This window comes from Chelonoidis abingdonii, chromosome 14, assembly GCF_003597395.2.
Source record: "Chelonoidis abingdonii isolate Lonesome George chromosome 14, CheloAbing_2.0, whole genome shotgun sequence".
Lineage (NCBI taxonomy): Eukaryota > Metazoa > Chordata > Testudines > Testudinidae > Chelonoidis > Chelonoidis abingdonii.
The window spans coordinates 5,764,948-5,786,348 of record NC_133782.1 but is presented as its reverse complement, the minus strand read 5'-3'; the positions used below and the strand labels follow the sequence as shown (position 1 = coordinate 5,786,348).

General features: G+C 41.4%; 1 protein-coding gene across 3 annotated transcripts in view; it reads right to left on the bottom strand.

The window, feature by feature from the left end:
• Positions 1-1,060: 1,060 nt before the first annotated feature.
• Positions 1,061-21,401, bottom strand: part of MYT1 (myelin transcription factor 1) — a 104,189-nt gene continuing 83,848 nt past the window's right edge. For 2 of the 3 annotated variants that reach the window (XM_032766425.2, XM_032766428.2), the window contains 7 exons: positions 19,986-20,048; positions 19,351-19,434; positions 9,843-10,064; positions 9,133-9,224; positions 6,366-6,469; positions 5,569-5,712; positions 1,061-3,736 (listed from right to left, as the gene is read on the bottom strand). In XM_032766425.2, coding sequence (XP_032622316.1) covers positions 3,596-3,736; positions 5,569-5,712; positions 6,366-6,469; positions 9,133-9,224; positions 9,843-10,064; positions 19,351-19,434; positions 19,986-20,048 — 850 coding nt within the window. In that variant the 3' untranslated portion in view covers positions 1,061-3,595. Of the gene's footprint in view, positions 3,737-5,568; positions 5,713-6,365; positions 6,470-9,132; positions 9,225-9,838; positions 10,065-19,350; positions 19,435-19,985; positions 20,049-21,401 lie in introns of those variants that run through there. The other variant, XM_032766432.2, reaches the window with a different exon arrangement.

Sequence of the window (21,401 nt, the reverse complement as noted above, 5' to 3'; positions counted from 1 at the left end):
GCCTGAGTCTAAAGTTACAGTCACCCAGATGGGGAACAGAAACATACCTTACGACCTTTCTTGTCCAATCATAAAACAGCTCAAGTTTGAATGCTAAAGGGTACGTATTCATAATGAACTTCTGGGAAACCAAAAAAAATGTGACAAATGTAAAGTCAAAATTGCTGTGCCATTTCTGTTATAGAAGGCCTCTGGAACAATGGAAAAAAGAATGCATCTTTGCTTGGGTTGCACACTGCTCTCCCCTCTGTACAACCATCTTAAGACTCCTTGAGTGCCCTTCTCTTATGCACATCTGCCTCCCAGTTAGGTGAGGCACACAGCTGTGAGGGCTTTACTTCAGCCCACTGCACTACAACCATTAACCCTAAACCACAGAGCTGAAGTGTCTCCTTTGCAATGAGCAGAACCTTTAATAACCATTGCACAAAGCAATGATTGTTTTCAGTAGGGACTAGGAGCCTAGGCCCAGATTTTTGAAGGCATTTAGGCGTTGCTGCACACAGCAGTGCAATGACTAAGTGATTTAGGAGCCTATGTCTCATTTTCAAAAGGAATTTAGGTAATTAGGAGTCTACAATGAAAACAGGCTCCTAAATGAGTTAGGCGTTGCAACACTGAGCCCAACAATGCCTAAATACGTTCAAAAATCTGGGCCCTGACCTACTTTGAAAATCCCATCAGGCAACTATCTGCATCTTCAGGTGCCTAAAACATCTTTGAAAAACTGGGTCTAATTCCTCTAGCGTGGCTCATAACGGACTCCCATCTTTTGCAGATTGGGCTCAGAAAGAAATTCAAAACACAGCTGAACAGTGGATTGGAACAAAGCTCTTAGAAAATACCAATATCTTCAAGAAAGACCATGGGAACTAAAGTCACAAACAGAACTGGGTTTTTATTATGAAAGAACCCTGCAAATACATTATGAAATGCTGTCTGCAGCATACATTTCCTGAGGAAAGTGGATCACAGTATTCATTTTTCACAGAATAACATGTAGCCTGCTATAACTTTTAATGTGACTCTTTATTATTTAAATATTAACAGTATTCCTTCACATAAACAATTACTCAGTCATCACATAACCAACACACAAACATGACAAAATAAATATACAACAAGAGCACAGTTCATTTTGACTTAAATATTAAATAAATAATAAATACAGAATTTTCATTTACCATTAATCAGTGCCTGAAACAATAGGAATGAAAACAAAATCCCTAAAAGTCTCTCTTCCCCTCCCATTGTCCCGACCCCTTCAAAAAACAAACCAAAAAATTATCAAAATGCCTCAGTTATAAAATATCTTTAAAAAATTCCCATTGTTAAAAGAATAAATAACAAAATATATAAAAAATAACTCAGCTGCATCAAAATTACAAGTAGGAGTTGTAGATACGTGGGTTTTTTCCTTTTCTTTCTTTCTTTCTTTTTTTAGAATTTTTTTTTATGGTCAAAAAAAGTTTTACTTTTTTATTTTTTGCTTTTCTTTTCCATGGTATGGTATCCAGTTTAAAATCAGTATAAAATTAATAAATAAGAAAGGTTAAATAAATAGAAAAAAGTTAACGTAAGGTGTTGTGAATATAAATTACATACATCTTGCCAAAATTAAATAATTTACAGGATAATTAAACTAGCTACTTTCCCCCCGTTTCTCTCTCTTCCAGGAAGTGCAATTTCTCTACTTTTAAATACTAACTGAATTGTAGTCACAAGCAAGTTGGACTCTATTTACATGTTAAGAATTGTGTTTTTAACACATCAAATTACATTTTTTTCCATTTTATTTTTGCACTTGGAATGGGTTCTAAAATAAGTAATTCATGGGATCCGATCCTGCAAACTCTTAAGTATGTGATTCAATTTATTCACATGAGCTGCCCAATTGACTTCAGTGGGGCTATTTACCTACTCACGTGCTTAAGAACCTTATCCAATGTCCACTGGAATCAATGGGAGTTCTTCCATGATCACCCTTGAGCTTTGCATTATCCCCTAAATATCTGCAGGATTGGGCTCATAATGACACAATATTCTTCACTTTATTATTGGTGAGCAAATTCCTCTCCACCCCTCACCTCGCTGGAAATGATATTGAAAGTGGGGGGCTTATGTGACATGTACTGGGGTACTAGAGGCTTCTATCTCCCTCTTCTCTAAAGTGTAATCACTAGGCTGATAAATAATTATGAATGATAGTTAATGCTTGTGTGAGATGAGTTTATTAAACAAGCCTTTAGGATTTGCAATTTGCTGGGACAGACCAATACTTCTCTCCCTCTCTGCTGACTCCTTTCTTACAGATTGAAAAATACCTTAATCACTGTGCTCTGCAATGCTGGATGGTTGGATGAATGAGGTGCTAGAGATTGGTTTTGCAAAGATATTCACATAGTTGTACTTCTTTTAAGTGCACGGTGGGCTGCATGTACCAAACAGCTTACAAAAGGGTTCTTTGGAAGATCAATACCCAAATGCTCTTTTTTGGGGAATGATGCTTGCTCTGTAACCTTGCACAAAATACAGAAACCAAAACCAATCAACCAAAGCAAAACAAAACAAAAACCCATTGCCATATGTACATCTGTAAGGAATCAACCACAGTCCATAGCAGATAAGCACTTTGCTGGCCATCAGTTAGTATCTTTCATTTTTTGTTGATAATCATTTTAAACTTTTCTCTGGCATTGATGTATGATATCTGCATTGGCAGTACTGCACTGCTGTAATGATGACCATAATATTGAAAAGAACCAGAACGGTCCACCAATAGACTTCCAAAAAATCATATACACTGGACCATGACACATTTAGAATTCTTCCGTATGAAATATCTGGTATTGGTCTATTCATAATAGCTATTCTCATATTTAAGACAGACAAAGGAATACTGTAGTTGCAAACTCCAAAAGCTTCCCTGAGAACCTTTTTTCCATTGCGCTTTCCACTGGAGATCCAGAACTGCTCTTCAGAAAATAAAAATAAGCTACTTTATAATACTTAAGAATTCCCCCACCTAGTGGATAGCTGAATACCTTGGGGGTGGGAGGCCCAGCAGAGGTTCAGATTTACAGGTAGTCTGCAGCTCTAGCCTCTCATTTACAGTAACCTATAACATAATTCATGTGTGAGTAGGTGAGCTGGACATATGACCATAGACAACATGAGGGTTGAAGCCAGTCATACTCTGTTCTTAAATCAGACAAAACCCTGTTCTTCTCATGTATTAACCCTTGGATTAATTCTGCTACAATGCCTTCTTTCTCATCAGTAAAATGTGGCAACTCATGAAGATGCCTTATCTCCACCAGCAACCAAGCCCTGCAACCTATTGTAGTGTCTCCTCGTCCATTCTCATCTACCACTTGGTACAGGTAGAAAATCCCACTCTTTGCAAGAAGGTCCAAGTTAAGTAAATGACAACATGGAGTTCAGTTCAGTTCTGCTTCTTGTAAATGGCCTCTTGGTTAAATTTTGGTCCTTTTTTCATTCATTAGACAAGTTTTATAACTTGTAAACCTGAATACTCGGAGTGAAGGTTCCATCTTCTTACAGTTTGTTTGTTTATTTGCGTTATCCCACGGCACTAGACTTGAATTCCCTTGACAGCCTGTTTAATGCTTTCTAGCAGGTCCCTGTTCTCAGGGTTCTGGTAACACTCCTGATTGGTGTACATGTCAGTAAGAGTATTAACATAAGCATCAAAGTTCTGTTCACTGATTGGCTCCTGAATCCAATAAAACAAAACAAAAATATAAATTGTTAAAAAGAAAAGGAAGAGGGGGAGGAATTAAAAAAAGCGCCTAATCATTGTGTTTAATTCTCCTGGGGTGATGTTGAGATTATCAATATTTGTTATTAATCATTATTTGTATTACAGCAGCAGCTACAGGGTCCCAGGCAAGATCAGGGCTCCATTGTGCCAGACTTAAGCACGTGGTTAACTTTATGCACTGACTGCAATGGGGCTAGTAAGAGCGTAAACATTTAGGAACATGCATAAGTCTTTACAGGATTGAGGGCTAAACAGACAAGGCAGACTAATGGTGCAGACATGCCTAAGGGCACACAGCAGAGTCAGAATTAGAACCTAAGTCTCCCGTGTACTTGCATCATGGTTTATTGACCCGAGCATGCTGGCAGTGCTTAATTTGTGCCAGGGCTGAGCTTTGGCACCTCTGGGCCAGGCAGTTCATAGACTCCTCCCCTCCCCAGCACCTCTGGGCCTGGCAGTTCCTGGCCCCCCACAACATCTCTGGGCCTGGCAGTTCCTGGCCCTCCCCCCCCGGCACCTCTGGGCCTGGCAGTTCCTAGCCCTCCCCCTCCCCCGGCACCTCTAGGCTTGCCCCGTCAGTTATTAAAGTAAAAAAATTGCTTGATCCCTGGCACCTGCTTGCTTGAGCCCCAGCACCTCATTCATTACAAATTAAACACTGCATGTTGCCACACCAGTCCAGACCCCACACTGATTGGCTAGCATACGAACACCCCAGATAGACACATCAGATTAAACGGAGGGAGAGAAAAAGGGGAGGAGGAGAGAGAGGGAGGAGGAAGAGCAGAAAGATGAAGAAATATTAGTAATATGAGTGTGTACATTTTGTGGACACTATTTGATTTGGAACTTGTTGACCACATTAAAAACATATTTGCTGGCTGATTTATTTCACCTTCACCTACCAAATAGCCAATTCAATGAATAGTTTTTCGCCAGGTGGGGAGCTGTGTGAATACTGCCCGAAAGTATTTGTCAAGGAGATTCTCTGCAGAAGAACAGATAGTATCCAACCAGCCCAAAATTAAATCCAAACCTTGGCCAAAAGAATACTGAAAACAGTGATGGGAAGGCTCATTCCATAAATCAGAAACTCGTTTCTATGATCATCTCACAAGCCTTTAGTATCTGCAATCAGATGACTTCTACGTCTGCCCCCCAGCTCACATACATACTGCAGACCTATTTTAGACAATAATAAACAACTTCCTGGGACTAAAGAGAAGGTAATTAATAGCTCTTTTTGGTTTTTCTATTTTAATGTAGTCTTTTCATTTTGCAGTAACATTATGGCAACACGCTGTGTCCTGTTAGACCTTGTTAAATTAAACAAAATACATTCTCTGTAAGGATGCTGTTCTTTGGCTGCTACCTATTCAAAACTGAATTGAAACTACCTGCATTATAATAGGAGCTGTAAGATCTTTCTGACGTTGAAATCAAATCCCTCCTGATCTCTGCTTGTGCTGTCTTAGTCTGAAAGGCGCTATGCGCCCTTGATAAAGTTCCTATTTTCTGATTTAGCTACTAGATGTAATGAGACAGAACAATAGATACAAAGGAAGATCAGCAGAAAGTGACAACAAAAGGAAGATAACAATATATGCTTCAGAGATACAGTATAGGTACTGATGTTATGAATGGCTGATGTGTGAATAAAGAGGTGACGATCTCTAGCTATTTCTCCTAATCTTAAATTGTATATAAACCCTATCATGAAAATGGTTTTAGTGTTGCTCATTTGATCACAGTGATTTTGATGAAACACTTTAAAAGTTCCTTACCATATGTGGAAGGCGAATATTGGCAAGACTTTGGATAAGAGCCTGGCTCAGACCTGAGAGCTCCAAGAACAGGGCTTCATTTTGCTCCTCTATAATTTTGTTTTCCTCCTCAATGTTCTTTAGGTTCTTCTCCATGTTTGATATCTGTACAGCAAAGAGTGCAGCAAAGTTATTTGCCCTCCCCCTCTCCTTCAACCTGTCACTCCATATAATACGCCCTGGGGTTGGTCAAAGATTTTCTTTGGAAACTTTTTTCCGATGGGAAGCTGGGTTCTCAGCTAAATGAATGGTTTCATGGAAGGAGTCTCTGTTTCTGGAACAGGTATGATTTTTCATCAGAAAGCTGGAAACTACTTCTTTTTTCTCCAGTTTTTGGCTGATTTTTTTTGATGAAAAATCAAAAAAAAATTTGGACAATTTTTCTCTCATTTTTGCCAGTTTTCCTCAGGGAAAAAAAACCCCACTTCCCAAAGGGCTCGAATATATAGGCACTCTGAATTTTTGTAAGCTGCTATTGTGATAAGAAGAAATTAATCAGGGATTTGATGTTAATGACATTTCCTTCCCTTCTGTACTTACTCTGCTAAAATAAGTTAGTGCAACTCATTTACGTACCTAGGAATCTGTGGAAGATAATGAGGCAGGTCCCGCCCTCAGATGAGGTCACTTTGCATTGCTTTTTAAGTCTGCCCTGCAAGGTCAGCTGAGGATTCCCCCCTCCACTTTCCATTGACTCCAGTGAGTTTTGGCTCAAGCTCTATAATTACAGAGCTTTGTAAGTGTCCACACTCACATACCTGTGACTGCAGCTTCACCATGGCAGCCTCCATCTCCGAGTTGGACTCATTCAGCTCAGTAATCTCCTTGTTTAATTGCTTAATTTCTTCATCATTCTCTAGAACTGCAGGTGGGAAAACTGCAGTGAGTCACCTGCTGCTTTGACTCACAGAGGAGGAAAAAAGCAAGGGGAAGGCACGGTTTTCTGATCAATGTGAGGCTCCTGCTCTGGGACTTTCGTTTATATATGCATTGGAGCGCTGGCAATGCTTACATCCTTCCTAACACCACATCTAAAGCAAGCTCACATTTCAGATGGTTTTATATGTTCCGTAGCATCACGGTTAATTATGTTCATAGATCAATGGTTCCTAGGCACTACAGTAATAATAATAAATAAATGTGTAAAACCAGAACCAGATAATGGACTCTTTCATCTAGAGCGTCTCCTACTCACAAGCTCTTCAGAACTGATGCATGTTCTGCTCGGCACTCTGCTAGTTTGAACTGTGTGTAGTCTGAATTTGTGAGGATCTTGTTTCAAGTGCTAATGTGTTTTAGTTATAACTGGATGGAGTGTAAATTAGAGCACTATTTCTAGAACTGTGTAGAATTTCCTTGGATCAGAAAGAAGGCAGTGTTCTAGTAGAGTAGTAGGGCTTGATCAAATAGTAAACCAACAAACCAACCACAAAAATCCTGATTTGCAAATATTTTTGTGAGTAAAAGCCCCGAGTATGTGAGAGCATTTGAAAGATTAGCAGGAATTCATGAAAAAAATGTCTCTGAATTCTCAAAACTTCTATGAAATTTGGCACTAATGATTTCTCATCTGAAAATTCACAATGGCAGCTCATTGTTTGCCGTATTTCTTTTCTTAACTTTCAGTCATCCAGTCCGGCAGCAGCAACAGCCCCTTGTGTCTCAGACAACCAATTTCACAACATGAGCAATGATTTTCACAGCAGTTTGCTAGCAGTCAGCAACCTGAAAATTATTTGCTGACGCTCTGTGCCGTACACGACGTCTAACGAATAAACTCTCAGAAATCAGGATGGAGTTGCCCGTGATTTGCTAAAAATGGAGCTAAATTAATAACATATATCACTCATAGTTAAGGTCCTAGTCGAATTGTGGGATGATTGTAAAGTAGTTGTAGCTGAGTTGTGGACAAGGTATGGAAAATACCGGAAAAGTAATAATGGACCTTTATTTATTGGGCTAATTTGGAAAAGCCAGAGAAGATCTATTTGTTTAAGAAAAATTTGGTGGAACAATATAAACACTCAAGTATTATGCTATGCCTGCTAATTTTTGTTGTTGTTATTGTAAAAAGACATTTTCCTGCCACTACATTATGGTCATTAGTGTGCAGGACAGACAGTCCAAGCCCCAACTGCTATTAGCTTGGATAAATGGGGTTCTAGGGTACTAATAGAGAAAAAAGTGTATGTTGCAAACCTCAAAATGTATGCAAAATTGTGGACTGTGCAAAGTAAGCTAATTAAAATCAAAATTGCAGTGGAAGCCTAATATTGCAGGATCTGCAATTTCCGCAGTATCGCAAATTAAGAAGGACCTTACTCATCGTGAATACTCTCATCAGCTCTATTTAGCATTCAGAAATTTGTACCACACATGAGACTTGAATATCTATTTTTAAAATAAATATTATATGACAGTGACATAAAGACAAAATTGGGGCAATCTCCAGTTTCAACCATGTAAGAACATAGGTGAAGGAAGAAATAACAGGATAAAGGTAGATAGAGCGACCCTGTTCATGGTGGTGAGCACAATCTAGCCCTAAATTGGGTGAGCATGCAAAGAAATGATGTAACTGATCAACTTGTGGGAGGGAGAAGCTGAACGAATAGTAGGGCTATCACTATACTAAGGGTATGTCTTCACTACCTGCTGGATTGGAGGGCAGTGAACGATCCAGCGGGGATCGATTTATCACGTCGAGTCTAGACACGATAAATTGACCCTTGAGTGCTCTGCCGTCGATTCCTGTACTCCAGTGCCATGAGAGGTGCAAGCAGAGTTGATGGGGGAGCATCAGCAGTCGACTCACCACGGTGAAGACACCACGGTAAGTCGATATAAGTACATAGGCTTCAGCTATGTTATTCACGTAGCTGAAGTTGCGTAACTTAGATCGGCCCCCTCCCTAGTGTTGTTTTAGCCCTGGTCTACAAGTTCATATGTTGATGATCAGAGGCTGATAATTATTAGAGAGTCAATTTTTTTGCCAGTTTTGCTATTATTTGTTAAATAAATTATGCATCAAAAGCCTGACTCTGCCACCCTTATTCACGCAGGCAGTTCTACTGAGCAAACCAGGACTAACTGTGTGAGAAAGTACTACTCAAAGCGAGAGAAGGTGGCAGAAATGAGTCCCAAATAATTTTTTTGCATTTCTCTGCTGATCAATGGCTGGTCAAACAAAAACAAATAAACAAACCCTACCAAAACAAGACACTGCTCTGCACATACTTTTCCCCTTAGGGAGAAGATGACAGAACAAACAAATGACAACTGTGGAGTCATGTTGCTTAACCACTACTGGCAGGTGCTCAGATATTAGACTCATGAGCGCAGTGTAAGAACCTATATAGAATAGAACGGAACACAGTGATTTCAATAATTAATTGATAATGACAAAATAGTCATTTTTTGCATGAGTCATCTGATTCTAATCATAGTACAGTACGGATACAATACACAAATAATCAGCTTCTCAACACATATGCAAGATAAAGCATCCAAGTGCAATATCCTTACCATCGCTGGTCTTGAATTTAGTGTTGAGAATTTCATCCCCTGAGAGTTTTCCTTTCTTTCCAGCAAAAGTAGCTCTTGGACATCCTGATAAACTAAAGGCAAGTAAAAATGGGTTTCATAAACTCTTAGCATCTATGGATGTTTATGTGCCCAACATGGGTTCACACTATTTGGCTGAGTTTGTGCCATGAGGCAACTCTTCTAAAAACATCCTACACTAAATGTTAGAGAGGAAATTGCATTATAAATAACACCACAATCATCCTCATCTATAAAACAAGAGCAATTTTTGTTGTGCAAAGATTAGGAAATGCGAATCCCCTAAAGGAGTGGATATGACAGATTATGGGACAGCTCTGACTAACAAAGACATTCAAAAGTGTCAGAAATATGCCATGACATGCTAATTTAATTCAATTAAATGATCATTTTTTACAATTTGCCCAAAGTCAGATTTCATAATTTTTTACAGCACAATGGCTATTTGTTTTGCTGGAGAGAACCCCATTCAAGTTCATGAGAAACTGGTCAAAATATAAGAACAAAAATGTGAACTTTTCCAGCCTATTTTGTGGCTGAAAGTCTGAATATTTTTAGCTCACCGTCTCCAGAAAGAATGGAAGAAATCAAAAATACCAAGGCCACCTGACAACATTTACTTCCTTGTTGAGTGTAGTTGTGCATAGGATTGCTGGGCACCTAATTATTACCTTCTGTGAGTGAGAAAGCTTCCGTTGGCATGACCTGAGCCATCACAGCCGGGTGTTGGACAAGTAGGCCCCTCATTCTTCAGTGACTTCCAGGAAAACGATGAGCCATTGAGTGATCCTTCTTTCTGCCGGCGGGCTGCAAGAGGACATCCTGACGCACTGCGATGAGAGGCATATTTGCCACTGATGTGTCCAAGCCCAACACAGCCAGGAACCGGACACCTAACCACAGAGAATTACAAATAATTATAAGATGAAAATGGGAACAAACAGGATTTTAAAGGTGAAAACACACTTATGATAAAATCAGTGATGGGGAAAGCCAAATAAGGTTCTGAGGTGAGTACTCCAAAGCCAAGTTTCTCACTTAAATTGTCGTGCCAAGACCTTTTTTGTAAGGCATGCAATTCTACACTTGCGTGCCTTAAGAGGTCCAAAATGGTGTCCCCCATGCAGCGTGACCTCTCATATAAGGTGTGTGAGAGGTCATGTTGTGCAGAGGACACCATTTTGTTCTTCAGTGCACGATCAGGGGCCAGACAAAATCACTCCATGGGCTGCCAGCTGGACCGTGTTTTTTGAATTCTGGGGCATGCAATTCTGGCACACCAATGGATCTGAACTTTATCTCAACTGGAGCGGGCAGATCTTCAGCTGCAGTACATGGTCACAGCTCCATCACCATTTTACACCAGTCTAAACACCAAAGGAGGGTGAGGAATTGCTTAGGGTGTTCCAAAGGGTGATGTTGCCCGCCCCCCCAGCACCCCCAATAGCTGTGGCACTTGGAGTTAACAAATCCTTGCGATGCATGGGGCAGTTCACACCTGTCGGAGATACTGTTTCAGGCAACAGTTGGCGTAGCTAGGAGTAGAAATCTGGCTGGGCCTCAATTTATGGTGGATGGGCTAAGCTCATCCAGCCCCTTGGGTGTGAGGTGGGGAAGAAGCAAGAGACCTAAACTGGCTAAAGCAGATGCCGGCCCGCAGTACACACTGCTGTGGCCTCTTGGAGACAAACACTGGGATGAGATGCAGCCTGGGCCCCTGGAGGCCGAGGAGCTGCCCTGACACCTGCACAAGTAGAGGGGATGTGTGCTGGGAGGGTTCTGCTTGCTGTGAAGGCAGCTGTTTATTGGGATGGAGGGAGCGACCAGGCTCCCAGCTCTGTGGGGAAGGCCTATTTGTGCACCTAAGATAAACTCCCTGGTGTGTGTGTGGGGGGAGGAGGAGAGGTTCACTGTGCAATTTCTATCCAGGCCTGGAATGGAGGGGAAGCCTGAAGGGTGGGTTGGGAGGCTGGTGACCAAGGCCTCCCCACAACAGCTCCCCAGTCCAGCCTGTGGGCTCTTGCAGACTCAAAGGAGCTTGCCACAGCATGAGGTGACCTGAAGGCCCATGCGCAGGTGGGGCCCTCGTGCCATAGGGCCCCACCCTCTCCCTGGCCCTGACACCACTAGACACAGGACTTGGCCTGCCCAGAGGAGCACGAGCAGGGGGTGGTTTAGAAAATGACAAGGCAGAGCTGCCGGAGCATAGCTTTCTGAAGTGACGGCGCATTGCTCCGTCCTTGATTTCAGGTGCTGGAGCGATGCGCCAGACTGCTCTGGAAGTGCTACACTGCTGCTCAGATCTGGGTGGGCCTGGGTGCAAACTGGACACCACTGCATCCATTACGCTCTTTTCATGCTTCAGACTTTTCTTTGCAACCACAAGGGCTAGAGATGTACTTTATTGTTGTTAAATGAAAAGCTGAGATTCTGTCACAAACACTTGCCTGCGGAAGCTAGGGCCCCCTAGCTATGGGCCTATGGCCTTAATCTCACCCTGCTTAAGTTCTTTGCTGAGCTGGGGCCTAAATACTGTTGTCTTGAGACTTTGCAGTCTTCCTGCCCTGGATCTTGATGTAGCCAAGGGCTTTCTTGTGACACAGCCTCCAGCTTTCCCAGTGCAGCCCTAGTGCATAGCTCAATAGCGCTGTAGAGATTTTGGCATGTGTGGCTCTCTGCATAGCAGCCAATGATAAGTCATCTTCTTACACTGGCTCCTTTTGTTGCAAAGGGTAAAGAGTAACAGGAGCAGGGGATGGGTCCAGCACAAAGCATAAATAACAGAGAGCTTTGTGAGCAGAGGGAATATATGATAAGAACTACAATGGATGGGCAGGCGAAGAAACAGTGGCCTGAGGCGGTGCAATGTGTAGATAAGAACAGAGCAGCAGTCCCCAGACAACTGTGGGCCCACAACATCAATTTATAATGACTGGGTGGCCATAATGCCCTGAGTGTTTGGCTACCCTGTATATAGAGGGACAGCAATGCGGCGGTCAGAATGAACATCACGTCACGTACTAGTGATCATTTAACATCGGCAACTGCTTTCAGTGAGGCATTTGGCACTCACTGAGAAATTCACATGGAAGCTCAGAAATGAGGGATGTGAGGAACAACATGAGACAGGGACAGAGAGAAAGACTCATCTTTGAAGGTTCCAGTGGCTTCTCCTTCTCATGACCGTAACTTATGTTTAAACCAATTTCAGAGTTTACTTTGACTGGCTGTTCTAGGTTTTTGTTTTTGTTTTTTAAATGAGTGTTTAAATGTAAAGGCATCATAGAAAGGGCCACAGTGATGGGGTATCTCCTTAACTACAATGGCAACACTGGCCAATGCATCAGTTTTGCAAACACAAAATAGATGTTGAGCCAATTTTTGTGGGGTACAATTGTGGAAGTCAGCTGAATTTTGTCCCCACCCCTCTTTTTAATCTAGTAAACCGATTGTAGACTTTTGGCCAAATTACAGATTAATCAAGAGCACTTAAATCTGCTGTCAGCCAAGAGGTGGAAGTGTGAGGTTATTTGCTGGGTGAGTAAGTTTTTGTTATTTCGGGAGTTGACCAAGAGCAGATCACAACTGAGGAGTGGCGGCATGGGAAACTGAAGGGTGGATAGGCTGGAGAGCAAATGGAGGGTACATGGATGGATGATGGAAAGCACATCTCTCAAATTCAGTTCACTACATTCTCCTTTCCTTCTTCTCTCTGTCTCCCCATAGGTGGGGAGCAGGAGACAAAGATTTACATGTTTCATTCGTAATAAGTTGACAGATCAGGCAGACAGAATGCCAGGCACAGAATTTGATTAAAGATGCCGAGAGGCTAGTGTTACACACGGAGGCTCTGGAGTTTGTACGCTAGCAGCCTGGTCATGGCTTGCATTCATGACAATGGACTAGGGTCCTCCTGAAATCTGACCCTCTTTCTCCTGTGCCACTCATCACATTTGGGACAAGGCTGTCCCGTCTTGAGGAGTGGAAGGAGTAAGACACATTGGGAGGCAGCGCTGGGTTGTGGTCTGGGAAAAGAGGTACCTTGGAGGGTAAGAAAAGGAAGTAAAGATTTGGTGTATATCCGTTAACTGGATAACCAAAAAATCCCTTCGGTAGAGAACATTAGCATTAATCCTTTTCAACTTTCAACAGAAGAACTAAAACCCAGGTCACAATCCTGTCCTCAAACCACACATCTTGACTACATCAATGACTCCAAAGACTGACAGTCACTCATCAAACTGGACTTTTTTACCTGTAGGTGATGGAATGATTGTACGGACACCACGGTAACACTAAACCAACGGGCACCTGTTTTTACATAGCTACAGCAAATCATAGCTGATATTCTTGCTAGGAAATTCAGACTTCTAAATCCCTTTTCCCAAAACAAGCACAGTTAAGACAATAATTGCTGACAATTCTGCTAAAGGTCAAGGCAAGGGGGTTTGAAAGTACCAGCATCATCATAATTTGTTAAAAGTTATTTTTGTGTTGTGGAAACACAAACATTTCCATGGAATCAGTCACTCGTTTAGACCTTCATCGTGCAGCCCGACCACTCTGATACAAAGGTGTGATTTTGGGATTGGGGCCTCGTTGTTTTATTCTGACACTCAGAGTTAAAAAGCTAAGGGGATACATTAAAAAGATGTATAAAAGTAATAATAGCTATTGTTTCTGGATTGTGACCCTGTGGCATTTCTGCAGGCCATGTTTCAGCAAATGTTTAGGGCTGGCTATGAAGTTCTGGAGGACGGGATTTATAATGAAGGTGCAGACACAACTTACAGCAGTAGCCATGTGGAAAAGTGCCACCATACAAAGGAATCTCTCCTCCCCGCTCCAAACTCACTAGCTAATGGCATGCTAACTAAATTCAGCAGTCATTCAATGAAACCTGGTGCATCTGTTAAGGTTTCTGCTGTGGTTTGCATTTGTTTAAAGATGCTAGTCAATTATAAATACAGTTAAAAGTTTATTACTCAAGGGAGAATGCCATATATATTATATATATATATTATATATATAAAGTAGGTATGAAATGGCAGAGCTAACCCCCTCACATCCTCTTCAGGAAAGTAATTAGGGATTTCAAGCATTCCTATCAAAATATTCACTGAGCTGTTCCTGGAAATCACAACCTATGTTTCACCAATGAAATGATTACCCTTATTATTTTTATATTATATAAAAAGAAATTGACAGCAGAGGAGGGAGCTATACACCCAGTTTTTTCCAAGATAATTTGAAAAACGCTAATCTCGATTTTAATCATCTGCAAATGCAGCACAATTCACTTATAATATCCTTGCCAGCAGGAGCCTTGCTAAATTCATAACAGCATTGCTTTTATATGATCACAAGCAAATTACTGAATCCCCAAGAGTAAAAGGGCTGGGGGCGGAGAGAAGAAAGAAAAGAAAGAAAGAAAGACAGACACCCCCCCCCCCCATTAGAATGCAGCCTCTATGGTCCAACCGTTACATATTTTACACTGTTAATTTAAACGTTCATTACACTTTTATTGTAAAAAATAAACCAGAGCCTTATTGTGCAAAACAGCTGGCTTGGACTTTAATTTTTTTTATTTAACTGAAGTGTTAGTAATGGCTGATCAATTAGACAGCCATTCTCTGTGGGGTTTTTTAATGCCAGGGTAGGCTGAAGGTTGAGGTGATCTGTTCAATCACATCTGTAGTAAATTACTTGTAGGATGAGCAACAAAACAACAGGGACTAAATTACTTTCTCCTCGGTGGCAATGTGCAAAACTCGGATCAGTTCCAAGTGCCTTTTGGTACCCAGATGGAGTAATGGAATTACAGTTAAGCCTCTTTAATGCAAACCTGCTGGGACCTTCACCAGAGGGTACCTTGTTATAGAAGACAAAATGCTAACTTCCCAAGGACTAGGGTAACTCAGCAACTAAGGGATCATTTACTCGTATTGTTGTTTTGCCCCCAAGTCATCTCCGATGGGCTCCCTCTATTCTGATTGCCATTTCCACATGCTAAGAACTGAAGGATGGACAGATATTGAAGCCCATACAGTGGCATAAGCGGGGAATCTCATTTTCTTTTACAGCCTGGCATGGCCTTCCTGGGCCCCGGGTCTGCAAGCCTGATACTCCCCTGGCAGAGTAGGGGAGTGGCACGGAGTTGGGGGTGCTTAGCTCTGTCCTCCAACAACATGCTGCTAGCAGAAGAGGTGTGGGGCAGTGATCTGAACTATTCTCCTCCTGGAGCAATGGGGTACCGGGGGGAGAGAAGTCCCAGGGTGCTCCCAGGGCAGTGCACAAATGTGCTATCCTTACACAGGAGGGCATATTTGCAAATGCAGATTTGCTGCTCGGATTGTGGGCTGAAGGTTTATGCCAGTCTGGGGAGGAGGGTCCTGAGTCTTCCCCCATTACCCCATTTGGGTGCAATGTTTTATCCAGCATGTATGGCTGGGAGTCAGAAAATCCCAGCTCTTTCACTTAAGTCCTTTAACTCCCCTGCCTCAGTTTCCTTTTCTGTAAAAGTGGGGTGAAATTCTTACTCTCTTATGCCACAGGGCTTTTGGAATGGTCATTAGAAAAACTTTGTAAAGCACTTTGAATATAAAGGGCCAGATCCTTGGGCCAGGTGGGGCTACTTTGTGCTGTTTCCAGCACTGCAGTGCATCTTAAAGCTGGCAGATCTGTTTCTCTGTGGCTCCTGCCGCATGGGGGGAATATGTAGGCAGTGTAAGGCCAGCATAACAACTCCTATGCCACACCCCTCCTCTAGGAACTGGTGCAACGCACGGAGTGTGACCATGGAGTGTGACCATGGTACCCTTTTGCCTCACTGAGCTGCTGCTGAAATGGCCCCTGGGGGCCACTGACAACTAGAATAAATCAGGCTGCTGGCTCCATGATTTTGGATAGCACAAAGCCCCTTTTTTCCCCATGGCTGCACTGAGCATCTCTCACTTACAACTGAGGATCTAACCTGTAAAGTGCTAGATGAGAGACCTGGTCGAAAAATGTTTATGGAAGGGCTTACCATCAAAAAGTGCAGCTTTGTCAAAATTGAAACGTTTCCATTTCAATAAAACTTGTGAAGGAGAAAAGCCAAACTGAATAATTTTCAACCTTCTCGTGTTGTTAACATCAAAATAGTTCTTCTCGGGAGTGGCATAACATTTTGATTTATTTAGTCTTTTATAGTATATTAAAATTTTAATTTTAATATTGTATATAGTATGTTTTATAAAGAGACAGAACATATTATACTTAATATTTTCTTATAAAATAAAAGTCTAAGCGAAATGAACCAACATGATAAAATCTGAACAAGAAGTTTCAACATTATTGAAAGGACACGTTTTTGACTTATGAAAAGTTTTGACTTTATCTAAACAGAACGATTAAAACATATCAAAACAAAATGTTTCAATGATCCTAAACGGAATTTCTTTGGAATTTTCATTTTGTGGGATATGTTAAAATTTCAGCTTTTTGTTCAGAATTGGAACCATTTTTTTTTCCAAAATGTCAAAATTCTGGTTTCCAAGCAGCTCTACTATATAAGTTATTTTAGCTGCCATCACAGAGTGTGGTATGTGTTTGCATGTGTATGTGCACACATGCACAACAACTGCAAAATGATGCAATGGTCCAACCAAGGACCTCTTTCTCCTTTTTACTGATGTGTGATCTATTCTGTATATATATTTGTGGGTGTATGTAAATTTCATATGCATAGATTGGAGCTTCCCATGAATCCTTTATACCGTGCTTCCTGTGCATACTTTGCCCACAGTTCTGCCTTTATTTGAATTTCCTGTGTCTTCCCTCATGCAGCATCAGCCCTATTTTAGATCTCAGGGGACAAACTCAGAGAAGTAAACATTTAAACAGAATGGCACACACGGCATAGCTGATTGCCAGTTGTGCTTACAGGGCCAAAATTGAGACAGTCAGCAATTTGCCAGTGCTGTCTTTCGATTTTCACTCCCCTCTCTGTGCCATTGGTTAATGGAATCAGATTATGGATTTTTTTTCCTTTTAGCAATTTAGAACATTTATGTCAAAAAAGGATTTTTCTGAAGATTTTAGAATAGGTTGCTTAATTTTTAATAAACTCCTGCTAATTATCACACAGCTCATTTAACCAAATACTTCTCTTCCTGTGGATTGAAGACTAAAAACAGGGCAGATGGCTCAAATATCATCTAGTTTTTAAACATCCTTCCTATCAGTTATTGCATCTCTATTTACTGTGGATATCCATAGGTGAGTAGCAATATGTCATTTTCCCTGTTCATGACAGAATGTTGCACTGCACTTTAGGTACATTACACATCCACATGTTTGCACCTGCAGCTGAAAAGGGAGCATACATTTCTAATTTATCAACCTGATTGAGGGCAGAAATTGGAAATATAGAGGCACAAATACTCAGATTTACTCACTTGCAATACATGTTGCAAGGACAAACTTTACACCCACAAAAACACAAGCCAGAACTCAGGCCAAAAGAAAATATGTCCATTTTGGGTTCTTCCATTTAGAGTTGAACAAATCGTTTTGGCTAAAATATGGTATTACCAATCCCATATATTCAAAAATCATGAGTCAGGCCCCTCCAAACCATAAGATTGTCTTTAAAATAATGAGTTTTTTTAAATGAAAAAAAATGGGGTGCTTTTAATTTGCCTTCTAGTTTTTGAGATCTCAGGGTATACTTGGATTATGTTTTCTAACTTTTCTGCAACCACAATGGCTAGAAACTTACTTCTACATAACTGAAAACCAAGATTGTGTCATAATCAAATAAATCCAGGATTTGAGTCGTAAGAAACCACCCTCCAAATGTCATGAGCATGGTGATAAAATCAAGAGAGTTGGCAACACAGAATTTTCCAAAAACTTGTTTGGAGGTTTGAAATGTGTTTGCTCATTATTATTTTCACTTGCCTCTGCACTTCCTGGTTCCCGCAAAAGGGTTGCGGAATTTTGAAACAGCTGTTTTTTGTGGTCATTCTGGTACAAAGATGTAAGATTTGTTTGTTAAGGTATCTGACTCTGGTCACGTGTCAGAGGTCTAACCTTCTGTAACTCATGTTAGGTGACAGAGGCTAAAAAATAAATTTCAGTTATTTACCATTACACCTTTGTGTCACACATTTATTACAAACTAGTACAAAGTACTTCACAGTCAATGAGATTCTCCACAGTCGCCTAAGGGATTTAGAATCTCCATTTCTCAACCCCCTACATGCTTTGAAAATTTCATCCAGAGACTCTAGGGCAGTGGTTCTCAATTTGCAGCCCGCAGGCCACTTGCGGCCCAATCAGCACACAGCTGCAGCCCACGTGACATCCTCAGGACCATACAGAAAGTATATATATTGTGTGGATGCAGCCCACATAACACAGAATGCTGCATATGTGGCCCATAATGGTAAATAGACTGAGAACCACTGCTCTAGGGCTAATTGTAAGTGCAGGGACTGGGGGTGGGAGGGGCGGAGCACTTCTTTGAGCATCCATTAACTGCATGAAATAGTCAAACTAATTAAGTCCTGCTCAGTGTTGTCATGGGCCCAATCCTCTGAGGTGCTGTATGCCCTCAATTCCCACTGGCATTAATGGGAGTTGAGGGAACTCAGCATCACCTGTGGACTGCTCTTTGCCAGGATGGAAGCCTAGAAGACTTACACAGAAACTCTGGTCAGTTATAAGAACAGCAATTTCTTTATGAAGTATTAAAAGAAAAGGTGACAGGAAATTAATAAATTGAGCTGGTGAAAATTTTTCTACATTTCAAATTTGGAAAATAGGTAGGAAAAATTAATCACAAATTCTCCCTCCTCCCCCATTTTTTTTTTTTTTGCCAGCTCTAGGACTAGTCAAAATTCTTCAAATTTCAAAAGTCTTTTGGATTGTGGGGAAGAACAAACAGGAAAAAATGGAAAATATTTTACAATTTCTACCTCCCTCCCCAATTACTACTTCAAATTATGGTTCTGAGCCTGCAAAGATTTACGCATATGCTTAACACTAGGCACAGTGAGAATTCAGATTGACGTCAATGGACGGTGTAAAGTTACACATGTGTGTAAATCTGTGTAATGCTGCATGAGTTATTGAAATTGATCAGTTTCCAAATCCTGAAAGGATCTACTCAGGAACTTCCTCAGGACTTACTTCATCAGCTCCGGGTCTTCTTTGTCATCTTTCGTGGGGGTTATCTTGATGCCACTTTTCTTGGCACGGGGGCAGCCTGACAGACTATGTTTAAAAAGAGAAGAAAGGCCCGTCTCATTGGCAGAATTACCGCTTCTAATATTCCCCTGCCTCACTCATCTTTCCCTTGAATTTACTGTTGTGTTTTGATCTCGCTCATTTTGGAGCCTCACACCACGAGGAGAAGTGAGGAGGAAAAAAAAGAGCACATTTTGAGGGAGATGGATAGTAATTAACGGTGTCTAGATAAGAAGATATCTGCTAACAGACTGCAATGTTTAATGGAATTGTTGAAACAGAAGGCTTAGATCTCTTCTATTAATGTTCTAAAGTCATAATAGAAGTCATAAATAGGCAGCATTATTAACAGGAACATTGCATCAGCTAAAATCTGACCCTTTGTCTTTTATTCTGCTGAGGAGAGCTTCTAATCAAATGCTGGAAACATCAAAAAAAAGTCAGATTAAAGAGATGAAAATAGGCTTCAGTTGTCAGTAACATTAATGTTTTATTCAGAACTTTACAACTCTGCCCACTGCAGAGTAAAAAAATAAAAAAAAGGCCATGGAACAAAATAATTTCAGTGAAGACCTTACCTCCTATGCGATGCATAATTTCCTGTTATGTGACCAGAACCATCACATCCAGGAGTTGGGCACCTGAGGAACAATGGGAAGCAATGATTAGCAAGGGCTTGGCAGATTGACTGAATGAAACATTAGGACAGCTCACTTTAAAGGAAGAGTATCAAACTGGATGCATCTCTTTTTCCTTCTCTCCAGCCTCCCCAAAATAGTTTGTAATAATACACAACCCACATTGTTACCACCACAAATCCAAATGGAAACCATTTGAAAACTGGTAGATAGCACCGTACAATTTAAACAAAAATTAAACGAAAGGCTCAGGCCTATTTGATGATTGGGTCTGGTAAGTGGAGCCCAAAACAACAGAAGGCCTGTCTCTTTAGATGTGGGAACAGAATCCAGGTATCAACTGAGAGAGGGGCAGAAGGAGACACACACACACACACAAAATGAACAGGGCTGGGGATGCAGGTCGTAGGGTGAAAAAAGGGAATCAGAAGCAGGCAGAGAACCTTGGACAATGCCCAATGCTCCAAGAACGAACCTGAGAAATCAGGGGATACCAACCAGAGTAACTGTACCCAGGTCTATGCACGTACAAGGGACTAGAAAAAAAAGTCGTATAGCCACACAGAACCTCCCCATCGAGCTTCCCTCCTCGTGGATTGATGGATGGCGAGGCTGATGAGAAGATCTTGGCTCAGGCCTACATGAATTTATGGAGGGTGACCCTAAATATACCAGGACAAAAGGCCCGCTCCTTCAGCCCAGAAAACAACTGATTCCATGGGACAACAAATGATACAAGGTTCAAAACAAGGGTATTGGGTGGGGACTCTAAGCAGAGAGCCCCAGACAGTGCCCACTGCTTGGTGAAGGAGTCCAAGGAGCCAGTGGATGCCACCCAGAGGACACAAAAAGATGAGGGAATGGAAGAAGGGCCCCATAGTCACAGAAAACCTCCCTGCTAAGTTCCCTTACTCGTGGATTGGTAGATGACCATCTTGGCCAGTGCCAGGAGGAGGCTGATGAGGAGGTCTCAGCTCACGATTGACAACTCTGGAGACTGAAGTTCACACACAGAACAGGTAAAGTGAGGGCTGCAAGAGTGCAAGTTCCCACTGCTGTAATCTAATTGCCATTTTTATGTATATATTTTCATTTGTATGCACCCATCACCATGGTAACTGAGCACTTCACAATGCCAGTGGATTTAGCTTCACCGTGCCGCCATGAGGCAGGAAAATATTATTATCCTCATTCTACAAATGGGGAACCAAGGCACAGAGAAGTCAAGCGATTTGCTTATGGTTACTCTCTGGAAGAGCCAGGAACCCAGATCTCCTAAATCCCCAGCCCGCAAATTAACCACGAGACCATTTGATTGTGACTGTGCCTTATCACTGGTCTGACGGTGCCTTATCT